This window comes from Zosterops lateralis (genome assembly GCF_965231275.1).
Source record: "Zosterops lateralis genome assembly, chromosome: 10".
Classification (NCBI taxonomy): domain Eukaryota; kingdom Metazoa; phylum Chordata; class Aves; order Passeriformes; family Zosteropidae; genus Zosterops; species Zosterops lateralis.
Genome location: NC_139770.1, coordinates 12793206 through 12817822, shown reverse-complemented (window position 1 = coordinate 12817822; position 24617 = coordinate 12793206). Strand labels below are relative to the sequence as shown.

The 24617-nt window shown below is 38.4% G+C and overlaps 1 protein-coding gene across 6 annotated transcripts in view; it reads right to left on the bottom strand.

Moving 5' to 3' along the window:
- The window catches only part of DLG1 (discs large MAGUK scaffold protein 1), a 145383-nt gene that overhangs the window by 90294 nt on the left and 30472 nt on the right, over window positions 1-24617 (bottom strand). For all 6 annotated transcript variants that reach the window (XM_083868831.1, XM_083868832.1, XM_083868833.1 and 3 more), the window contains exon 4: window positions 3312-3476. In XM_083868831.1, the coding sequence (XP_083724957.1) occupies window positions 3312-3476 (165 nt within the window). The remainder of the gene's footprint in view (window positions 1-3311; window positions 3477-24617) is intronic.

Below are 24617 nucleotides of genomic sequence, written 5' to 3'. Positions count from 1 at the left end.
TAGCTAATTTCTCTTATTTTAAGCATATTGCAAATAGGTAATATTTTAACCCATTCCCCTGTCAAGAAGATAAACCACCTTCATTTACTACAGTACTTAACATTTGATAAATAGCAATCACAAACTCATCATCTAAAAATTTGGGAAACACATTCGTATTTTTGGACATTGGAAACTACTTTTTGACATAACATCCACCTGTCCAAGCAAGTTATTAAAACTGTTTTAAATCCTAGAGTATTTGAAAGCTTCTCTAAAGAACAAAATGCAAACTAGTCAGAAGGCATCTCCCTTCCCTTCTGTTCTTCTATATTATTGCTCCATACTCCAGAGAGCTTGCTATAGGTAGCAAGCTACCTTTTTTGAGAAGGTATTCCTCAAAATCCAATCCTACTGGCCTCTGCAGCATTGCTTAAAAAGCAACATATAATCATAAAACCACTGACTTCTTCAAACCACTAACTCTGTATTTGAAATTTCAAGCACATTTAACATTTATATTTAAAACAAAAACAAAACCTATTATTTTATTCATGTCATAAACACAACAGTCTCTATCACATTTAGTTTCCTTAAGCAATGAACTATTGAAGAAAGCTGCTCAAGATCTTGTATACCACTGAAGACCAGGTCCTTGCACAGTGCACCAAGCCAACCTACCAAATAAATCACACAAAGCACTCTTAAATCAAAGCTGTTGTTGCTAAATCGATCTTCAGAAAGCTATGCCAAAACGATGAACACCTTGCAGATCATCAGATCAAAAGCAGAGCAGACCAGCTATGCTAATAATACAACAGCAACCTTGGGTTTTTTCTTCAGGAGAGAAGCAAGCCAGCAGTCAATTAGCATCAGAATTCAAAATGACACGAAACACTGCTAAACAACTGAAACCTGGAACACTCACTCCAGTTTTCCGATAAACAAACCTTTGAACAATTTCAATTTACCATACATTGCTTTGAAATGAATAGAGAGGAGTTATCTGAAAATAATCAGATATATGCTAAAAATGGTAATAAAAACTGAATTATAAGACTCCTCTGATGAACATTCTTCCCTATTGAGTAATGATTTACCAATGAGAGACAGATAATGGCAATCCTCCTCAGAGACCTAAGACACATAGCATTTTGAAAAGGCCTCACCATATTTTGTAACTATACTTAATTCTTAATTCTGCGTAATTCATTTCAAAAACAATCTTCTTTCTTCCAGACAGTTTTACAGCTCCCCTCTTTGCCTTTTTGATCCCTTTGTGCTTTTTAAAAAGCAAGACTAACTGCTCCAGGAATTAGCAAAAGCTTGTGAATAAACAGAGTTGACCTTAAGTCCCCAGAGGAACAGGATTTTTTATTTCATTCTAATGGTTGCACAAAAAAGGTGTTTCATTACTTTCTGAACATCAACCAATTCAGGGAATGAAACACGTCAAAGTGTGTTATTGAGTGTCTAATTTCATAAGCAAGAAAAGCTTGAAGTCCTAGCCATTCCCAAAAATGAAAGCTTTGTCACATGAGTATTCTCAGGAGGCTCTTCAGAGGGCAATATAGCCCACTTCTAAAAGGTTATTCATTAGGGCTTCAAGAAGTCACCTTGTCTAGCTGAAGACTATGGAAAAATACTGAGAGTTCATTATGGAGATACAAGTAAAAATCACTGGTTCAGTATCATATACATTTTAAAACTTCTAGAAAAGCTGGAAAACAATTACTAAATGCACTCACACACTACAGTTGGTTCTTCTACAGAGTCCTCACAAGTCAACGATAAAGAGCTGATACACTCAACAGAATTTTTCGTCATCTTTGAAAAAACATAGAGGTTCAAAACATTTTTTTCTTAAAATATCATAGAATAGTTTGGGTTGGAAGGGGCCTTAAAGATCAACTAGATCCAGCTCCCTGCCATGGACTTGAAGACTCTGCACTTAGGCCAGGTTGCTCAAAGCCCCATCCAAACTGGCCTTGAACACGTCCAGGGATGGGGCATCACCCCTTCTCTGGGCAGCCTGTGCCAGGGCCTCATCACTCATGGGAAAGAATTTCTTACTAACATCTAATCTAAATCTACCCTCTTTCTGCTTGAAGCCATTTCACATCTTGTCCTATCACTACATGACCTTGAAAAATTCCCTCTTCAGCTTTCTTGCAGCTGCTTTATGTACTGGAACGGGTTCTAAGGTCCCCATGGAGCCTTCTGTTCTCCAGGATGAACAGGCCCAACTCTCTCCTGTTCCAGCCCTCTGATGATCTTTGGGCCCTCCTCTGGGCCTGCTCCAACTGGTCCATGTCCTTTTTTTGAGGACCCCAGAGCTGGATGCAGCCCTGCAGGTGGAGTCTCAGCAGAGCAGTGCAGAAGGGCAGAATTCTCTCCCCCACTGCTGCCCACTCTGCTTTGGATGCAGCCCAGAACATGTTTGCCTTTCTAGGCTCTGAGTGCCCATTGTTGGGTCACATCCAGCCTCTCATCCAGCAGCACCCCCAGGTCCTTCTCCCCAGGGCTGCTCTCAATGTAACAGCATTTGTTCTTTGCAGTTACAAAGGACACTATCACACACAAACAATTCATGCTAAAAGTACCAAGCTATAAGCCTACCACAATGTAAGCCCATCTCATCACTAAAGCCCAAACATCCCCCAGGATCAAATAATTTTCACCACTTTTCCCTCAAAACCAGCCATAAAGACTCAAAGATATCATAGAAAACAGCATTTAGTTTGACACACAAAAACACTGTACTATCCAGAACATGACTGAGCTGCATCTATCTACTAACACAGTAAATAAACTGCCTGTTATTACCCTCCTCCCAAACCTCACACTCTGTTGTCTAAATCTTTAAATCTGTCTTCAAGTTACTGAAGAAATCTTGAAAATAATGGTGCTGCATGCTTAAAAACTCTAGAGACATATATTGCACTTGGCTTATTACATATTGCACATAGACACTCAATTAAAACATTAAACTCAATTAAACTAGAAACTAGAAATAAACTCAGAATTGACTCTACAGGTTTCTGATTGAAAATCCAAAATGAAACCGACAGCACAAACTACAGTGTCCCTCAAAACTACATCCAAAAATCTTAAGTTGCCTATAGTTGTTTTCTGTCATTTTACTACCATGCACATCTAGTTAGAATGTGTGGAACTAAGTCAATGCTTTAATGTCTACAAAGTAAATTTTACAAATGAGCAGTTCCATAAAAAACAGAAAGAGGTGTTTCACACACATTTTTTTGCCCCCAAAAATTTAATTCCTGAGGAGCATACCAGAACAGTTCACTCTTAACTTTAAAAATGCCTACCTTTACTGGTGAAATATGAGAATGGGAAACAAATCCATGGACATTCTCAATCTGTGACAGATTCTTCTCTGATACATGAACCAGCTCTGGACCTGTCACCTCATTGGCAATGTGTGGAGAGCTGTGCTCCTGTGGGGGTGTATCTTCGTCCTGATAGCGGTATTTCTGAAAAGAAATTACAGAAAAAGATCAGGCCACCACAGAAATGAGAAAAGATTATCCAGAAAACCTAAGTCAGACAGAAATAGTTGTTCTTCTGACCTTGCTGACTTCAAGGCAATAAAATCTATAAATAAAAATTTTAATTAGCATTTTTAGTTTAAAGACTGGTCCTATCCAAAAATGTTCCAGCCCTTTTAGTCCCACCTGGGATTACAATAAAACTTCCTAAACCCCAGCAGGGTTTACTGTGTCCATAAGAAACATCCCAATATTTTCTAAGCATTCACTTTCACACATTATTACCATACTGCCAAGTACATAAATACTTGTTAACAATTTAAAAGGAAAGAATGTCATATTATTAAGGGCACAGAAAAACCTTCTAAACATACTCATTTTAATCTTGTGAAAAGTTATTCCCGTTATTGAGGCATGTCCAGGACAGAAAATATTTCCTTAGGGTATCTTTTAAACAGAATTCCAAGATCTACATACTACAGCTTAAGTCAAAAATAAACATTTTTCTGGTAATTCTTTTTTATACCATAACCCAGTAAATAACTGCAAGTAAACCCACTTGTCTATAAGCACAGGAACACTGCACCAAGGCAGTACCTGACAAACAGTGCATAACTTCTACCCCTCTCAAGAGTTACATGCAATTTCGGGTTACCACAAAAATCCATCCCCTTCATCAAAAACACCTACAGTAGTACAAAGTTAAGATCTACAGAATAAACTACAAAAAAAAAACTGCTTGAAATTATCTATCAGTTATCAGGTCCTGCAATGCTTAACACATGCTTAACTCAACTGTAAGGTAGAAGCATTTCAAGTGTATTTTCTCTAAAAATACTAATTAGCAGAGAAGCACAAGACCCACTTCTTCCAGCATAAGAAATAACTCCCAAGAAAAAAGCAAGAGCATTATGACTTCTGTTGCCACAAGAACCCAACTCCAAACACTTCCAGAGCTTGTCCTCAGCTGGATGTACCAAAGGAGGTACAGTAAAGTGTGACAGTTATAAAAAATTGCAGTGGTTATTCAAAATGCCCTGATTTTGAAAATTTTTAGCAGAGAGATTTCATGAGATAATCAACTTAATAGCTCACTACTACCAGAAGATAAAAGTTTCTTTTCTTTCCTTTCCCTGCAGCAGTGAGTTGCTGGATTGCTCAGCCTCAGACTGCTGCCATTCATCTTTTTTCTGAGATTGACTTGTTTTTCACTTATCAAAATAAAACCCTAAAAGGAGTTGACATTAGCTCTCTAGAGCAGCCATATTAAACATTGGAAACAGAGAAGAATTATAATTTAAACAAAGTGTTGGCCAAAAACACAAGGGTACGTTACCAGAGTACAAATTAGACCACATTGACAATTAGAGAAAATAAACACTGGAGCTCCAAGAAGCAGAGAAAATGTCTTGCAGCATTAGAGAATGTAGGAATTCTGCAAGCTTAAAGTAGCCTGTTCCACTGGTAAAGGCTGTATTTGCCTTCATTTGTATTCGTGATCCAAAACATCCCTAGCAGATCTTAAGCTTTGATTTCATTAGGAAATACAGGAAAATTATTTCAAAGTGGATTTAGTTCCCAGATCGTCTCAGATAAGATCCTGCAGAAGCTAGAACTGGATCATTACAGTTTTACCGTGGAGGCCAGTGCACACATAACTACATCCACACAAAAAAACCCTGAACACACTAATTAGTCAAATAGTCACAGGTTAATCAAAACTAATTTCCTTTACAGAACAGTTCATATCTTTAGATGAAGAATTACCTTATTTTTTTTCCTGAAACTAGACATATTTCTTAGAAACAGGTACTTTAGAAACAGATACTTGAACATGACAATGCAAACAGACTCTGGATTTCACTAATAGATACATGTTTACATTATAGAGTGCATCAGTGCTTGTAACAGTGCATACGAAGTTTTAACAGATTGGTATTTCATAATTTTGATTAAAAATGAAAAAAATGGTGTGATAAAGAATTCTCCCCTAAAAGGCAGTGACTGGGTCTACAATCTTTTCAAAAAATACTTTAAAAGTGAACTGCTAATTGGATTTTGATGTAGTACTTGAGATTGACATTACTATTTGAAACAAAGTTGTTTAAGAGAAGACTTAGTGCCATGGTGGGGTTGACAAGGTGGTGTTAGGTCATAGGTGGGACTTGAGGATCTCAAAGCTCTTTTCCAACCTTATTGATTCTGCGAAGCACATGAAAACATAATATTCACACTAAAACCTAATCTGAAAGGTACCACAGCCCTCCACAGAAACTACTTTTGAGCAAAGTGCTTTAAGTAAAGCAAACTACTGTATCTTGTAACAGCTGATTCTCCATGGACATGTTTCTACTGCTTCACTACAGAGCACCACCCCTGAATGCAGGTGCCTCTTGTCTGAGGCAGCTGCCAAGTGAGCTGGGTGGTCAGACAGCCACCACTCACCCCTGCCCCTTCCCTCCCTCTCCCAGGAGGTGCCAGCCCCTGAACAAGGACTCAGTCAGCTCTTCCAGTCATGCCAAGTGAATTGTGCTGCTGCATCCAGAGCCCTGTGCCAGTTCCCCTCCACAGGGGTCCTAAGACACGATTTCACAGTACAGCCCAGCTCTCTCAAGGGCAGCCAGGCTCTGAAGAAGCAGAACCCATTCACTTGCTCTTGGTCAAGCTGTACAACTTCATCTCTCTGCCCCTTGCTGGGAGCACACAGCTGACTTCAGACACTGAGCAAGCTCAGCAAGTTTACCCAGCAGAATGTTTTTCCCCCTCTTCCAGCAGTAACAAATTTTTTATAGTTCCCTGCAGTGGCTCATGACAAGCTGAGGCCCTCAGCAATGCTGGCATAAGGGGAGAAAAGGAGGTAAAGAGTAAGGCCAACCCACCTCCAGTGGCTAGGAGCAGGTCATTACTCTGCTTACAAGCAGGAGAATGCAATCCCATGCCCAAACCCAGGCTCTAAAGAGATCCTAATTTATGAAAGCCAGATGAGCAAGGGACACGTCAAAGAAAAGAAAAAGGTGTGGCAAAGCAGCTCTGAACTTGCAGACATTCTCAGCTGCACACCTCCCAGCTCAATTAGGTAGCGGCCAAGTAATTTAACTCCTTTTTGAGGAGTTTCATGGACTGATTTACAAATTATAACCTTAATTTTAAGTCCAAAGCAACCAAGTGCTAAACATTTAACACATACCTCTGACAGAGATACTTCCCCAAAGGATTCTGTTGCATAATACAGGTGTGTCAAAATTAATTTAAAACATTTCTTTTCTGATGCACCATAGTTAACAGGATATATTTAGGCTAAATTATTCTCTCAATAAGTTTTGAAATGTCACCAAGCTCTATGGTCACTCCATGGTGTAAACCACTGAAAAAATCCATTTACTTTAATAAACCAGTGCTAGTTTGCACAAGATGAACTGAACTCAAAAATTAGCCCAATTCACCACAGTTAAATAATTTTTCAGGCCCACAACATCCTTGCTTCACCTCTCAGGCCAAGCAAAATTAGACAAAAATAAGAACAAAGTATCCACAACAATATGCAGGACAAACAAGGATTTTCTGGACATTTTATAGCACCATTTTTCAGAACAGAAATCACCTGTTCACAGGAAAAGCACAGAAAAGTTTTAGTAAACTCATTCTAAGAGGTTCACTTTAGTCTTCCTAATCTCTTATCTATATTTTAAAAAGAAGATATTTCAAACTCCCTTCCTTCTCCAGACTTTAGCCGTCCCCACCCACCAGTCACACAACTCCCAAGTTACTGCCCACTTCCAACAACAAAAGCAACAAATCCCAGGAAAGCACAGTCTGTCCCTGAGTAAAGTTTTCATTTTCACTTTACAAATCCAACCATGGTTAGAAAGAGGTTAAGAATAAAAGAAAACTTGAATAAGTAAATCTAACAATTTGAATTTGAAATACATGCAGAAGCTCACAGGTCCGGACCCTTTCTGAGGCAGTATGAACAGGCAGTATGATGAACCCAAGTAGTTTTAGATAATTTGCACAATTCTCCAAATTCTCCATTTTTTAATCATTTCTCCATTTTACCAGTTAAACAAAATCTGAAAGGACCCTTCCAGAAATCATTCCAGCACCTGACATTATTGTGAAGCTCTGTTTGACATGCAACATCTCCACTCTTGCATAAAATTACCTGGATGCAATGTCAAAAACAAACAGGGAGAGAACACTAACTACCTACAGCTTTCACAGCTCCCCAGCTTTCACAACTGTCACCCTTCAGCAGAAAATAACTTCCAACAACTCTAACAACAAAAGCAACAATACAGAAAAATTTGCATACATTACTAAAAAACAAAACTAATCAAAATTGAATAATATATTAAAGATGCTAAGGCATTTTGTACAAGTCTATCCTGTAGTCTAGTGCTAAACTAGAAACTAGTGCTTAGGAAAATAATAGTGCCTTCCACACAAAGGAAAAAAAGGACATGGAATTAAAGACATGCTCCACTCTTGCAGAGCTGAAGTCAACTTGAAAATTTCTTATTTGTAAAAAACAAGAAGATTATGAAAGGCAAATAAAATCTCTTTGCAGGTAAACAGCAATTCATACTGATAAGTTAAAAAGCTGTGAATAACAAAAGAAACTTCAGTAACATAAGAAAACTTAAGTAATGTAAGAAAAGATGATAGTGTCCATGTGTTTTTAGAACTTCACTGATCATAGAATAGGACATTCAGTATTATTTTCAACCTGGGCATCAACATATGACAAACTGAATGATTTGCAGTATTGGAAGAGGGTTTTTGATCTTTGGGTTTGGTTTTTCAAACACAAGTTCAGTACTTTGAGTAAGTAACTGCTTCATTCTCAAATAAAATCACTAAGTTTTCTCTAGTAACTAGAGCTGTGACAAAGACATAAGGGCATTTCACCCCTCTTGAACAGTTTCAGTTTGACATTGTATCTTGAATATAACTGCTTGTAACATGGTTATTTAGGTCACAGTGCTCCATCATATGTCAAAATGCACAGACAGTGTTAAACTTATTTATATAATGCTTCATGTCATGGACACTCACAAACAATAAAAGAATTGAAGATAAGTATATACATTTACAAAAACTCCAGAAATATTTGTAATAAAGTTCACCCATTCCAGAAGTCCAAGGAAAACAGAGTAAAGAAGGAACACTCAGATTGTGGAAGTTCTTTTCGTGTGGTCTAAAAACGGAAAATTGCAACCATTATTTCATGTGGTTATTTGTGTGAGATTGTTTCATTAAGTGAAGACCTGGTACAGGTACCTTGTATCACATTGTCATTTAAATATTCATTCAGTATTCTAAGACTGCATCTTCTCAGAGGACAAGAGCGTTTTATTTTTAGCACTATCCAGCCCTACAACTTTTATTCAAAAACTGACAAGTGCCTGGTGCAAGATCTCCCTGCACCGCCGGCAAGTCAGTGTCCAAACAGAAATCCTTCCGCCCGCCCGGGACGGACAAGGGTAGGGGGCACACAGGCAGCGCGGAGCACCCCCGGGGATTACAGCAATGCGTGTTTGTGCGCAGATCACTCCAGCCTGGCCACACACAGCCCGAGACACCCTAAATGCTGCCCTGGCGAGAGATCCCCGCTCTAGAGGCCGAGGCTGCCCCAGGCAGGGCCGGTGCCCGGCGCGCAGCCCAAGGACGCCATGGAGGCCAACCCGGGAACCGGGGACCGCGCCCGCAGCGCCGCCCGGCGGCCGCCCCGCGCAGCGCAGCGCAGGGCAGGGCATGGCAGGCAGCGCCGCCTGCGCGCCCCCGAGCCGGGCCGGGCATAGCCGGGCCGGGTATTTTTAGTTCCCTCTTAAAGCCAACGGCGGCCCCGCTCTGCGGCTCCACGGGCAAAATCCAGCCCGGGAGTATATCCATCCCACGGCTTTCTGCCCAAATTCATTGTTTAAACATGAGCATGTCTTAGAAATTAGGAGTGCGCAGTTCCACCAAAAAAAAAAAAGGAAAAATCTTGGTGTTATATCAGTTAGTTTCCAAATGGCATCAAAAAATAGGTACATATTTCCAATTAGAAAATGCTTTGGACATAGGAAGGATAAGCAGACTCAAAACAAGTCAAAGCCTTCCTCCTGGAAATAAAGTGTTCAACTTTAAGTTTTGTAATATTTATGCTATCAAAAGAGCCATAAAAATTTAGATTCCTCCCTCCCAACATAGGTGACATTTATTCACCATCAAGATGGTGTGATACATATATGTGTATATACATGTATATATAAATGCATCACACACGCATATATGTGAGTATATATGTGCACACACAACTGATCTCACTTTATAAGATTTAGTTGAAATATTTTTTGTTAAAAATAACTAGCATGACTTGGAAACCCTGAATAGATAAAAAAAGTTTTAGAGAGAAAGATTTCCTAATTTCTGCCTCAAAAGTAACTTCATACACATATTCCTTTAATTTTAAAGTGGCTTTCCAGTACTTAACATTCTCCTCATATCCTTGACATTGCGTGTTAATTTCACTGAAAAGAAATTAAACAAACGTTTTTGACAATACTGAATATATTGTTTATCCTTCTGATGATTACCAAATTATATATGTTGTATTCCTCTGAAACCTAAACAGTTGATGTAGTCCTAAAATGACTAAATGCCCGAGGGCACTGTTAAACCCAAACCTGCCACTAACAATTGCTTCCATCAAAATGATGTCAGGAGGCATTTCCAGCCCTGTATCTCAGTGGAAGTCTCCTGTGTATTTAATTCTCTACAGCTGAAGAAAATGAAAGCCAAGTGCAATAAACTGATTACATGATGATTAATGCTGATTAATGAAGAATGACGACATTTTACATGCGGCATTCAGTAAATTCAAAATGTTGTTCAAAGGGATCTTTAAACAGTAGGCATGAAAATTCATTACTTCTGTCACCATCACTAAGAGCTCGGATAATTGAGTAAGGCATGGAACAAAACACACACTTATTTAACAGAAATTTAAGGTACAGTTACATTAGACACAAAAGCAATCATTCATTAAATGCAGCTTACATTTCCGGGAAAGTCCTTTTATAGACCCACCTTACATCCAAACATTAAAGATATTGTGTTGTTGGTACATGCTACTTTACAGTGGCATAGCATCGGAGAAAAACAATCCAAGTTTTTTATGCTAGGAGACATTTTTTCAGACCCTGTGCACTTCAATCGATCCGTGACTGAGATTCCAGAAAAATGCCTCTGTAAGCGCTGCTTGCTGCCTGTCTTTGACATTTAATCTAGGTCCATAGTGTTCAAAAATAAGCCTTTATAGAAATAGGTTGAATCCTTCAGGAAAAAATGTTGCTTCACGTTAGAAACCAGATCTTATAAAAAAAGCAAAGAAAAAATCCTGGGTCCATTTTTAAAATTTTTGAGTCAGCTTTATATTTAATTACGTTAGCGCCAGCTTGAAGTGACAACTGTCTCACGGCCCAAAGTAATACTCAGATCCTCTCAGCCAGAAGCCCGGGTTAGATCCAAGGCAGCTCCACCTGCTGCAGTGCAAGGGCTGCTATCTCCTCCATGAAAACAGAAGCAACTCCAGCAGAGCCACTGCTCAGTGTGTGCTGCTTGCTTAGGGGAGGGGCGAGATGTTGCAGCAAGGGACTCGTTACACGGCCCGATAGAGATAAACCCAACGCTTCCTGCAAGGTGCTTTCGCACTGCACCAATGAGCATGTGAAAACCCATTTTAAAATCAGCTGTGTGTAATTATAAAACCAGGGACGTTGTAAGCTTAACAGCAGGGAATTTGCTGATCTGCAGTTTACACTGGCTTTTTCAAGGAAGTGTCAGCAGACCACAAAATGAATGGCTCTGGGATATTTAATCCTCATTTTCAAACATTAAAAATTCAAGGTTATTTGACACGTAAAAAAAAAAAAAAAAAGTCTTTAATTGCTGAGTAAAATTACTAATGGCCTAGCAAAAGTAATAAAGAAACAGTACAGAAATACATTAATACTATCCAACTTTGACACAAAATCAGAATTGCTCTTTTCCCCCGTTAGCACTATGAAATCATGAACAATCTGGACTATGCATCAATTTGAATATGAAGAGCTCTTGGTAAAGGATTTTAAACAACTGTACATGTGAACACTTAAAAGAGTTCAAGAAAAAAAAGCTTTTTTTCCTTACTGTCATACTCTCCTTAGAATTTGTTGCTCTTTGTTGTGTGCTAACAAATCTAAGATGCAAAAATTTTAATGGTTTGTTTGGGGTTTGTTTTTTAATCAAGCCTTATAAGATTCAAACTTATTTCCTTTTTTGCAAGTCTGGGGGTCTCTGCAGGATTTCAATCTATTCATGTATTTTAATTAACTGCATAATGATCCAAAACATGCCCTCTGCACTTACTCTACTCTTGTACCAGAAGCTAACTTGCCTTCACAAAAAACTTCAATAAAATAACATTAGCCATCATTTCTATTTTTTTATTGCATTAAGCGGTATTGTGAAGAACTGTCTTTAGGACATAACTGTTCATTAAGTTTACACCTCCTGCAGCCTTTTGTCATCTCCCTTCTACTGTGTTTGGTTTACCTGATAAGCACCCCCGAGGTAGCAAGTTTAGTGTAGTGTAAAATTGCATCCACACTTCCAGCTCAGAAACGAGTAACTTCATGAATTATACTGAGACAGTCATCTTTATATAAATGTGCAGATTGATGAAACCAAAACTAAGGCAAGATGTCTGGAGAAAAATGTGTAACTCAGCCCACAGTAAACCTCAAAATAAACTTCATTTGCATGAGGACCTCGTTCTTGGTAGACTCTCCAAGGATTACCGATGACAGTATTTCCATATTAATAAGCATAGTGTTCTTTCCACCATGTGCTGTGACCTACAATTTTTCACCAAATAGCCTTAGACATGATTTCCCACAGTACATCATCTTCTGCATGCAAGTGCAGCAGTATGGGCATGACCAGAGGAAAACATCTAACCCTGAACTTAATTGTCACAAAAAACAAAGAGTGTAAAGAAACCAAAAATGCACCTTCTTTGTCTAGCTAAGTTATATTATGTTTTTCTTGAAAGAATATTCAAGGGTAACCCTAAGTAAGTAGAAAGGCTGACAGAGGAACCTAATATAAATATTTATGTTCCTTCTGCTGGCTGGGGGTCCTGGCAAAGGGACTCCTGACTGAAGAATCAAGGCAGAGCACAACCGAGCGAATACTCCAACACCACACGAGGAACATTGCACCAGGGGAAAAACAAAGGCACACAGAGTTGTCTCTTGCCAAACATAACAACACTCCTATCCCACAAAACAACCTTTTCTATGCACTAGGGATCGACAATCCATCTTACTTCCATACCTCTAATCGCATTGTAATAACATAATTTCTCACTGAAATAACACACAGTCAAATGCATGGCAATTTCATGACAACAAATAAAGTCAAAGAGCCAAAAGCAGTTCTTGAATGTTGCAGAAATAGCTTTTTGTGATGCAGAAAATATAAGCTCTAATGTGCCATGGGCATAGAAGAATCAATAAGTGGAAGACACAGTCTACACATCCACAAAGGATTCCATCAGTAAGATACAATAAGGAAGAGAAAGCTTAAGTAACTTCAGGCAATTACATCTACATTGTTGATGAAGAGCACATAAAGCATCTGGCTCTTTCAGCCATATATCTGCAGCTGTAGATAAATAAATTGGTTACACTACAAAATCATCTTGACCTTCATACAAAGATGAAATTTTTCACACATTTGCCTGCCTACAAACTTAAAAATACAATGTTTAAACTTATAAAATTAAAATATATTCTTACATATTTTGCTAACCAAATCCTGAGATTTAACTGTAATGGTTTCATTTGTTCAAAACAATTATTTGTGCTCAAAAGCTTTAAAAAAAAAAATAAATCTTTCTGAAATACGAACATATAGTATGTTCTCATATAGAGAAACATAGGAAACAGAAGATTTCCAAGTCTACTTTTGAGCTCTGCAGAAACATATCCACACCTTATTATTGCTCTGATTCAAACTGAAGGTTGAATTAACATTTCAAAACACAAAAAATAATGTAGTACCACAATGACTAAGTTGTTAATTAGAAGAACATGACCTTAACAACCTATCAATTCTCACTTCCAATTTATTAGTCTTTATTTGGTATTATCACATAAAAGCTCCTACAGTCAGAGTTCACCATTTCCATCTTTCCTCAAAAGTGTTCTCAGTGAAAATAACCAGCTTTATCCTTACAAAAACACTACCTATAATGAATTGTCTTTATTTCACATTTTGTTTGAATGTTTACTTGGCAATAACCCATCTTTATGTATGGCTCCCACATGCACAATAAAAATACCCACATCATTATGATCTTCAATTAGCAAGCAAGACAAATTTTGTTGTCTTAAAGTAAGAAAGCTCCTACTTCAAAGTCTCCCTGAGCACTAAGAATATTGGATAGAGAGCTATATAGCATCAAAAAAAAAAAACCCCACACTATGAGACTTTCATAGAAACTTAATGCTTCAGTTCAGCACTTGCCAACTATTCTTGATGGAACACAAGTAGTACCAATTTCATCGATCCGTGTGTTCCACCTGTATCCTCAATATAACACAGGTTAGAAAACAGCCATCTCAAACAGCAAGTTTTTAATGAAATGAGTAGTGAAGGTCTAACTTGGCAAATGTACCAGCTGTTCAGACTGCCAAGCCAAAGGGGAAAAGGCTTCATAATCCTTCAAGAGAGAGCATGTCCCTTAAGTACCACTGCAGGCGCCTGTCAGGCTGGTGGGACTCAAGCTTTAGTGCCCCTTCTCCAGAAGCCTGAGCTGGTACACTTCTAGGATATGTAATACAATCTTTTTTTTTTTTTTTTCAATACAATCTTCTTCTTTTTTTTTTTTAATACACTTTTTATCATTGAGATTACTTAAAACTAATAAATCTCTATAATCATAGTCTGTAAGGTCTTTAAAGAGTACACAGAATTCCCAAACGAAAAAGAGCTCTGCAAAACCAGCTTTAATGCTGGTTTAAGGTTACCTCCTGCTAGCACAGAGCTCTAATGTAATGTCTGTAATGATTTCTTACTCAAGGAGTAGTAATTTTATAAGCAATTTCTATAGGCAAATGAAATTTGAACACTTGTTTGAGAACAACTGATGTCTGGTGCAAACTGCATTCATCAGCACCCAGGAAGCTCTTTGGCTCTGCAGTTCTTGCTCCCTCAAGTATCAGATGACCATCCAAGCCAATTTTGAGAGAGTAGCCAAAATATGTATTGCTTGTTCCTGCATGCTTCTAAACTGCCAAAAAATCTTTCACACCATTTTTTTGGGCAAAGAGGTTTATGAACTCAAAACACTGTGAGCTGAAATTCCCCTTCTAAAGGGCATCTTTAGCAGGTCTCCATGTTTTTGTGAGTTGAGCAGGTAAACATGTTTGCAGGAGTTAAACCAGCAGCCACTGCTGCACGTCCAGCTCAGAACACTGATATGCATGATATGTCCTTTTTAAGAAGCTTAATACTCTCATATAAAAATTTACAAAATACCTCTGTCTAGAGTTTCCAAACCCCTGAAGAATACCACAGGCCCATTACCTTCAGAAGGCACATGAAATGTTACTTTGGAAAGAGAAAGCTGATTAATAGTTGCTTTTTTGTTTTTTAAACTTGCCCTGCAATGGCATTTAAGCCCAGAACAGGTCCTATGAATAGAAACTCTTCAGTGGGTGTTTGCGATTTTTCTCCCAGTTTATTCCAAGTCTTAAATTGTTACACATAAGACAGATCTGGGACATCACTCCTATGAGGTCCTTCATAAGCCTTGATAAGCCAAAAAACAGTCCAAGACTCTTTCCCTTCCCAGCTGAGTGACCATCTCTATGGGCTACTTGTATAAGCTTGCTTTAGGAGTTTTTCAGCCCAAAACAGAGGAGGAAAATATAATACCATATTGGAGAAAGAACCCAGAGGTGTCTGCAGTATCATGTCCTCTATATGCAAAAATAATCAGGCTTCAAAATATGTGGTGACAGACTGAAGAGTGTTCAGAAGCAAAACTTCATGAATAACAGACTTTCCTGACAATTACCACTGAAGAGAGGTCCTACATATTCCAAGTGTGATTTCAAAGATATTTAATCATATCACTCATCTGTCAGCTCCTGCCTCTTAGTAATTCTAACACTACTGTTTAACTTCAGCCAAACTGACTGGAGGAACAGAGGTCTCTGAGGATATCAATCATGTGCAAGTTTCCCAGAAGTAGGTAGCGAACATAGAATAAACACCAAAAAATCCCCACCACAGGAAGGGGAAACAAGTGAGAGGGTAAGGCTATCTAAGCAACAACAAGCAGAATTTATATAATGAGAACGGGATTAAGACTATCAAAGGGGGAAAGTCTAGCAAAATGCTATATAGGAGCTTATATTAAAACAGAAGCATACCTTGACAAAAAGTTACAGGTAGTCATGTTCTCTAAGGCAGGCACGAAGCCATTGCATGTTTTGGAATTAAAAATACCCTGAGTTAAATACCTTCCTTTTCTTCAGATGTTTTGAAGGTATTTTAGCCCTACTGGAGTATGCTTTACATCTTTAGTTTTCACACAAGAAGTTCCTGAGAATGAGACAGGTCACAGAACTGGCTATTAGGAGTACTATATAATAAATGGTTCCTTTTGCAATACTTGAAGTTTGATCTAATAAAGACATTGTACATGCAGCAGATAGGTGTCTATCCGACCTTCTGTTAAATTCACTACAGAAAATTATTTCATTATATTAGCAACACCTCAGTGAGGAAAAAAAAATTACTGTATTTTGAATAGACAGCATTGTGATTAGAATATAATTCAACAAGAAAATTCCTAAAATCAGAATTTACTACATTCCTTCAAACATATTTAACATGTCCAGAAACAGTCCATGGTTGGTTGAGCCTGAATGACAGGTAAGCATCTAACCAGCCACTCACTTCCTCCCAGAGGGATGAGGGAGAGAATCAGAAAGGCAAAATCAAGAGGAGAAACCTCATAGGTCAAGGTAAATAAGTGAAAAGGGAAATAATAAAAAACCTAAACCCAACAACCCACACATACAAGTAAGGCAAGCCAAATCACTAACCACCAGCAGATCAATGGCCAACCTCAGCAACAGCCACTTCCTCCTCAATTACTGCTGAGCAAGGTAGTAAGATATAAGGAGTACCTTTTCAGTCACTTTGGGTCAGAGGCTCCAGCTGTATCCCCTGACAACCTCTAGCCCACCCCCAGCCTACTTGCCAGGGCAGCAGAGTGAGAATGTAAGAGGCCCTGACACGGTGTGAGTGCTATTCAGCTAAAACACTGGCATGTTCATCAGCAGTTTGTCACAATCCTAAACACAGCACCATATGGACTGCTGAGAGGAAAATTAACTCCATCCCAGCCAAACCTGCTACCAGTCTGACCTGAAAAGTCCTTTAGTATTAAAAACTATGAGTTCTTTGCATTTGAAAAATAATACTGAAATCATTCAGAGTAAAAGTATGTGATTAATCTAAAGCTGCCTTGATGTGTTGGTTCCATCTGTCCATACAGGAGAAAAAACAGTATTCATATACAGCCCTAAATGGTTCCAAGGAACTCTTAAAAAGATTTCTAGTGAACAACAGACACTGAATCACAAAGATAAAACTGCTTAACTATAAAAGCCATCCTGAAAGACCCAAAAGCTTTAGAGTCATGTCTCATCCTTTCCCCGCACCTTCAATGAAGATTTCACCCAGTCTGTATTTGATGTGAATGGACTCTAACCTCAAGTGGTAATTATCAGCCAAGCAAAGTTATATTCTCAAGGCTATACTCAGTGGGGAAGATTAAATCCAGCAGGGTGTGATTAGCTGGAACTGCTCTCCACAGTGTCAAGACCAGGCTGGAGCAAGGATGTAATTCCACTCTGGATTGTCCCCTGTAGGACCCAGGCTGACTAGGCTAAGCACATCCTCCAAACCACGGTTTTCCTTATGCACCTAGTGGGCTTTAACAGACAGTGAGTTTGATTAACACTGTCATGCAGGAACTGTTAGAGGGGAAGTGTGATGGGAGGAAAGCAGGACAACAACTTTGGGGTTTATTCCAGTATGGATAACATATGAAGATCCTTCAGTTATTGTAGAATTGCTCAGAATCTGATTCATCCCTTCCTATGTTTTTTGAAAAAGCCCCTTGAGGAGAAGCAGTTTTCAGTAGTGGAACACCTTTTAAATGGTCCATGCAAAGCAGCCACAAAAATTAGATCTGCTCCTGAATAATTCACAAAGAATTAATAAAGCATCTGTGCCTCCCCTGAAAAAATAAGGGCAGACTGGTAAAAAAAACAAGTGAAAATGAGTGAGAGAAAATATATTAATAATACACCTCTTTTATCTGGTGAAGCCTCAAACTACTCCAGATTCATCTCAATTGCTGTTCATGCTTGCTTAACACCACATCAAGAAGAGAGTGCAATTTGACATATTTGGTGCTACATCAAAGCAGCCGAGCAGAACAGAGATGAGGCTAACAACCTCTCATAGCCAGGAGATGAAGAGCTTGCACAATACTAATGGCAGTGGGGGTTTTTCCCTGCCTGCACACAGTGAGAAAGTTGTTCCCAGAGACAAACACAACTCAGTCCTTCAGTCCTGCTGGTTTAAAAACAGGGAAAACTGATCAGATGTCAATTACGAAATAATCTGCTGAGATCAGGATGGAGAATCTCAGCAGCAGTGCTGCTCTGTGGATGCTCAAATACTTGTCATACATTTCTGAATACATAGAGGACTGTCACTGGGCTCTATAACAATTGTTTTCAAAAAGACTTTTTCATACCACAAAGTTGGTACAATGCTTAAAACAGAAATACAAATAGTTAATTTTTTACATCATTCTAATGAATCTAAACACTTCAAAACCAGAGATGATTCCTTCCTCTACATGGGAAAAGAATTATAATGCTACTTTTTTTACTCCAGTGAATAAAAGCGTTTGCTAGCCTACAGTTTTATTCACTACAACTTCATCACTTTCCCCATCTTAAAATGCAAATCCTCTTATGGGAAGGACAACAATTGCCACCTCTATCCAATCCAGGTGGGAAGGGCGCTGGTGATCTACACTTGGTTATTAACTGAGAACAGGTAAGGAAGGCTGTTATTGCCTGCAGGTCATTGACTCTTCTGCCACTCCTGGGAAACTAATAGGTAAAGGGGAGAGCTGAGGGGAAGCCATAAGCTGTTTAGGGTAGCACTGACACTGCTAATAAGTTAGTATCACCTCTCCAGTCTTTAAAAAGTACTTTTCAAAATATTTCAGCTGCTTTTAGCAGATTCATTCTCGTATGTAGTGCTCACTAATATGGTCACCAGTGCAGTAAACAGTTTCAGAACTTGCAAGTAAGGAGGAAATACCTTAATTAACAAGCTGAAAAATACAGTTAGGGTATGAAGGTTACAGCTTTAAAAACTGGAACCACAAATTACAACTGAATCACCATGACAGAACAGCTTAAGGCAGAAGTGTGGGGACTGTTATTTGATCTGAACTTGAGCTCCACAAAGGAATCTCAAATCACATTTTCTTACAGCAGGTTGAATTACCTAAATGCTCATTAACATAAAATACTTATTCTTACAGTGAAAATTACTGTCAAATTAGAGCCAAACTTTTCTAAGAATCCAAGCAATGATGCATTAAATACTTCATTATTACCAAGTGCCATTTCCCTGACAACAAGCAAACTTTGAAAATATTGATCCTGGACTCAATGCTACTTATTGACCTCAGAGCTCCTGCATATTAATACAGGTTTCTAAACCACAGCATTTCAGCAGGAATCTAGGGCAACAGTCCTGGCAGACACAGTCCTTAAACACCAGCAGCTGTTGGCAAACTAATTGCACAACTGTTCAAAACAGAGTGCTTCTTCTCGGTATGTTTTAGCAAGATGCTATAGAAAATAACAACCTACTTCAGCTTTGAAATTACTTCAGTTAGGACCCAAATACCTGGGTGAATGTGACAGTATGTTATAGCTAATGTAGGTCATTCTCCACCTCTTCCTCCCCTCTGTTGCCCTTAAAACACCTAGAAAATAGAACCTCAACTAAAATCATAGAGGGTCTTAAATCACCAAGTGGAACAAAACTACTAGCTCAGAAAAAAAGAAAAAATAGAAAGTTTTACTTTCCTGTACAATTTTGAGAGAATCATAAATCTTGCCTATTGGAAACATTTCTGATCATCTCATCTGATAAAAACCACAAAAAATAATAAAAAAAAAATACAGGGAATAACATCAAGGATAAAGATACTCAGTGGCTTCTATTTGAGAAGATTAACTGACAAAGCTCTTCATCTTATAAAAAGCAAGCAGCTGAGTTGGGAATATGACACTTAATCTTTGAAAAGATGAATGGCATATAAAAGGCATATAAAAGGCATATAAAAGGCAACTACTAACTATTTAGGACAACATAGGCATTAGCAGACAATTAAATTACCTGGCAGATGTCTGAAAGCAAAGAAAAGACAGTACTCATTCCCAAAAATACCAAATCAAAATGGAACAGAGCAAATCAGCAAACCAGAGTCTAATAAAAATGTGTAATCACTATCTCAGGAGTGGGACAGCAGCTGAGGTGGGCACTTGTCCTTTATTTACAATCATCAAATAGAATCACTAGGGCTGCAAAAGACCTCAAAGTTCATCAGGTCCAACCATTAGCCAGGCTCTGCCACATTCACTACTAAACCATATCCCCAAGTGCAACATCCACAAGCCTTTTGAATGCTTCCAGGGATGGGGATTTCACCACTTCCCTGGGCTCTCTATTCAAATGCACAACTGTCCTTTCAGTAAAGACTTTATTTCCACAAAGCTTACCCACAAGTCCAACTCCATTTTTAAGGAGTACCTGTACTCTGAAGAATTCAATTTGCATCACCTACTACCAGAGCATCAGAGATTCAGATTAACTCAAGGCTTCCCCTGGGCATCTTAACTATTGGTTAAGGAAAGGCTGATAGAACAACAAACAGAAAGGGAAAGGCAAAGGGATTGGAAATTACAAAAAGCTTAAGGCACTTGTGCGCTGCAGAGCTGGGCAGTGTCCAGCAAACCCATACAACACAGAATGCAGGCAAGAAAGTTTTCACATTCCCTGTTTGTTTAATTGCTTCTGTAAGGGAAGTCATCACAGAGAGCTGAAGTCACTTTCATAGCACTTGGATTGCTGAGGACACACAAGTTAAAATTAAGAAAGGAAGAGATACAAACAATTGCCAGAGTTTCAAAAGCCCTTTAGGACATTTCATTAAGAAAACACAGAGATCACCAAAATAAAATTGGTTTACTGTTGCACATTCTTATATTACAGAAAATCATTAACTAGGCTAATGAAGGTTGGGATAATCCAATTTTAATAAAAAATTACCACATGCATATATTTGTTTGAAGGATGTGGATGAATACATAAAAGGATTTCCAAAATAATATAGGAACATAGAAAAAATACGTAATATCAGCAAGATTTTACAGCTTCGTGATCAGCAACTCAACAAATTAACATCAGCTCTGTAGTCACACTTCATTTCTTTCTACCGTTCAGAAGAACGTCCTCACATACTTCAAATGTCAGAGGGATAAGGAAGCTTTGAAAATTTTGGGAAGCAGCTCCCGCTTTGTCCCGGTTTGTTAACCTGAGCAAAGCACACTGAACACAGCAGAGGGCAGCAGTTCTCCACCGCCAGTCGACAGCATTTCCCTGCTTGCCACAGCAGCCTTTAAAGGTAAGAATGCAAACTACTAAAGATGAGAGTATATTCCTGCTCCTAAAGTCCTCCTTTTACAGAAGCACACTTCACTCTCTACGAAGACAGACAAAAAAAAAAAAAAAAAAAAAAAAAAAATCACTACGATATGTAGTATCGTATCAGATCTGAACTAAAAACAAAACCAGGGAAGAAACAAGTTGAGTCAATCAGAAGGGTTTTCATTTCCTTTGTTACATTCACAATCTGGTGCCCAGGTTGTTTCAATGTGCTGTTTATAAACTGCACAACACTGGTGAGCCGATGCACAGAACCTAAATTTTATTTGAGTCCCTGAATGAACAGATGAAGAAATATTTTAATTAGTGGTAGAAAAATTAAAGGTTTTCAGATTGCCAGTTAGCAGTCACAGAGTTGAAGCAATCCTATTTTGAAATTAGCTTTCCTGTTTAGAGTTATCAGATATGTACTTTTACAATCCCTGTGACAGCAGAGATACATTAGAATATGTTACAAATGGTGCTTAAAGGATTTGAGATTATTAAAAATCCTTATTTTTGGATCCAACCCAATCTGATGCTTTTCATTCAAAATGCAAAGTGGGACAGATTTTTCTGCTAGGGCTCTCACACAATCTAAACACATAATAAACAACTTAATATGATCTTTAAAATCATCTAGCTATATCATAATGAGCTTGTGTTATCTACATTATTGTTATAGAAGTCTCTTATTAACTAATTACTTTAGCAACAAGGATCCTTTTGATTTCCAGCTTTAATTTATTTTGGCTTAATTCTTGCTGTTCCCATTTCAGTATCATCTCATTTGAAAAGTCACTACCATCTTTTGAGTTGGAAATATGTATCCTGAGCCATCAAGAAAACTCTTCCAGCATTTTTTCCCTGCTCTTCCTTCCCAAACACCATTTTCTTCACCACTCTAATAGTACTTCCAGCTGTGTATGTGCAATTTGCAGTGGCTCTTATATAACACACTGTAAAACAGAACTTTTCCATCTCCTTAGAATACCATGATGGCCTCCAAAGAGTATTTCAATCAATCAAAATAAGATCAGGAACAGAGTTATAAAGACCATGCAGATTATAAACCAACTACAGACTCCTTTCCAGTCATCTGAATTATAGTTCCTGGCCTAAAACCAGCTGTGTACATCAGATCCTGTAAACAACCTATTAGGAAATAAAGAAATGCATCCCTTTCTCATCATATAAGTGACATTTATTTCCAGGAAATTTTCTACAAACAGCTTTTAAGATGCATTTATTAATAACAGACCACTAAGTTAAATACTAAGTTAACTACATAGTTAGATCACCAAATTAACTAAGTATTCTCTTGCCATTTCCTTAGCCTGAAGAAAGATGAAACCTGGCAGGTAAGAAAGTTTTCATGTAATAAAATAATCCTCCTTTTGAATTCTTGAGTAACTGTTATTATAGAATTTAATTACAAAGAGCAGCAGAGAGGTGATTTGCTTGGAGATTCTTTTTAAAATTAACTACAACACTTAGGACTGCAGACCTGTGACAGAAATTTCTTCTTCATTTTGACTCTGGAGTTCTTTTGAGAAGAACTGTATCTGAATTAACTGAACTAAAGCTAAAGCAACCAAAGCCACATATTTTACCACATACTAATGACTTGGAGGTTTTGTGTTGGTTTTTTTTTTTTTCCCCCCAAAAGAGAAAAACAGCAGACTGAAGAATCAGAAAGAAGTCTCCTCCTGGGTAAAACATTTACAAAAACATTCAAGAATATACTACAAGTCAAATGTGTACAGTTTTGAATTACTACATATTTTGAATAAAATAATGACCATACAAAAGTGAAAGGCCAACTTTAATTACCAGAGAAAAATGGACCAAAACACTCTGTCTACAGAGTGTTTTCTATTCTACACATAGATAAAGTCCAAGAATCTTTCAAGAATGCAAGAAGTGACTGTTCCATTCTGGATTCAGCGCTACCACATTTTGCCAAGCCACCACCCCAGCAGCTGGAAAGTCAGAAGAGCCTTTGGAGTCTGCTTAAGAGAAAAGATTTGCAGTTTGAAATACAAGATGTGCAAGTGGTGTGTCATCTGCACAATGTGCAAGCAAAGCACTCCTCAGCAGTGGGGTCTTCACCAGGCAATAAAGGCATGCCAAATGCAGGTGGCTAAATGCAACTATCACACAACTTTTCCAACAGGCAAGAAAGAACAGCCAGAGATGTGAGAATTCTCTGCCGTGGTTCTCCATCTCAATGGCACATTTGAGAGAACTGAATGAAGGCTGACACATGCAGCCCTGCCAAGACAAGAGCAAAAATGTCCTCAACAAATCTTATTTGTGGCACAAGTAAACTCACTGTTAGAGCACAAAGACTGAAAGAAGGAAGCAATTACTGTTCTAATGTTTTCACAGCATGGAGGGTAGGGAATCATTCTCCCAGGCAATATGGGTTTGTCACTAAAACGCCCTAAGGCCTGTTCATTCTTTGCTGGGCATTTAGACGAATTCAGAAAATGCTGATGATTCCTGCCCACACTGACCTTTAAGACAGGAGCTCTCAGTTATACTTTAAATGTGCATTAGAATTTCATTAAAGAATGTCCTTCCCTCCTCCAAAGGAAGATATGGCAGTGTATGGTCTTCAAAGAAACGTATCTTACAAACACAAAACCTAACAAGTTTGAATATCTCTCAAAAAGTGACGGTCTCCACCTGAATATGTTTTCAAAGTTTTACTTTTTTGGTCTGGTAAATACCAGTCCTAGGAATGAGATTCAAGTAATGTTATTCCCACTTATGAAAGTATGAGTAATACCCCTGACAAAACATCAGACTATGATTAAGCCTCAAATAAAGTGTAAAAACACCCCTCATGTTAACAAAGCCCTGGTGCAATGCACTGCATTGACAAAACAAGTGATCAAGCACAGTGCTGGCTAATAAGTCTGACTAGCAGCATACCAGAACCAGCCAGTGAGCTCAGCCATCCTGAAATCTCTCTTCAAATAAGAGAGGAAGCCTTTTGGGGTTTTTTGCCATCAAGAAATCTAAATAGCTCTGTCTACTGAAGGAATCGTGTTGGAGACCATATGCCCAACTATGAACAGCCCTACGTTTATGCACCCACTGTTTTCACCCACAGTTTTCATTGCAACAGGAAACTATGCCAAAGTTGTTCACTCAGAGGGTCCAGTTCTATGAGCAGGAGCCAAACTGAGCAAACAGCTTGATTCTGCTGCAGGGAGAATCACTGCTCTTCTCACCTTCTCCTTCCTAAAGTGTTGAGCTGTGAAGTCT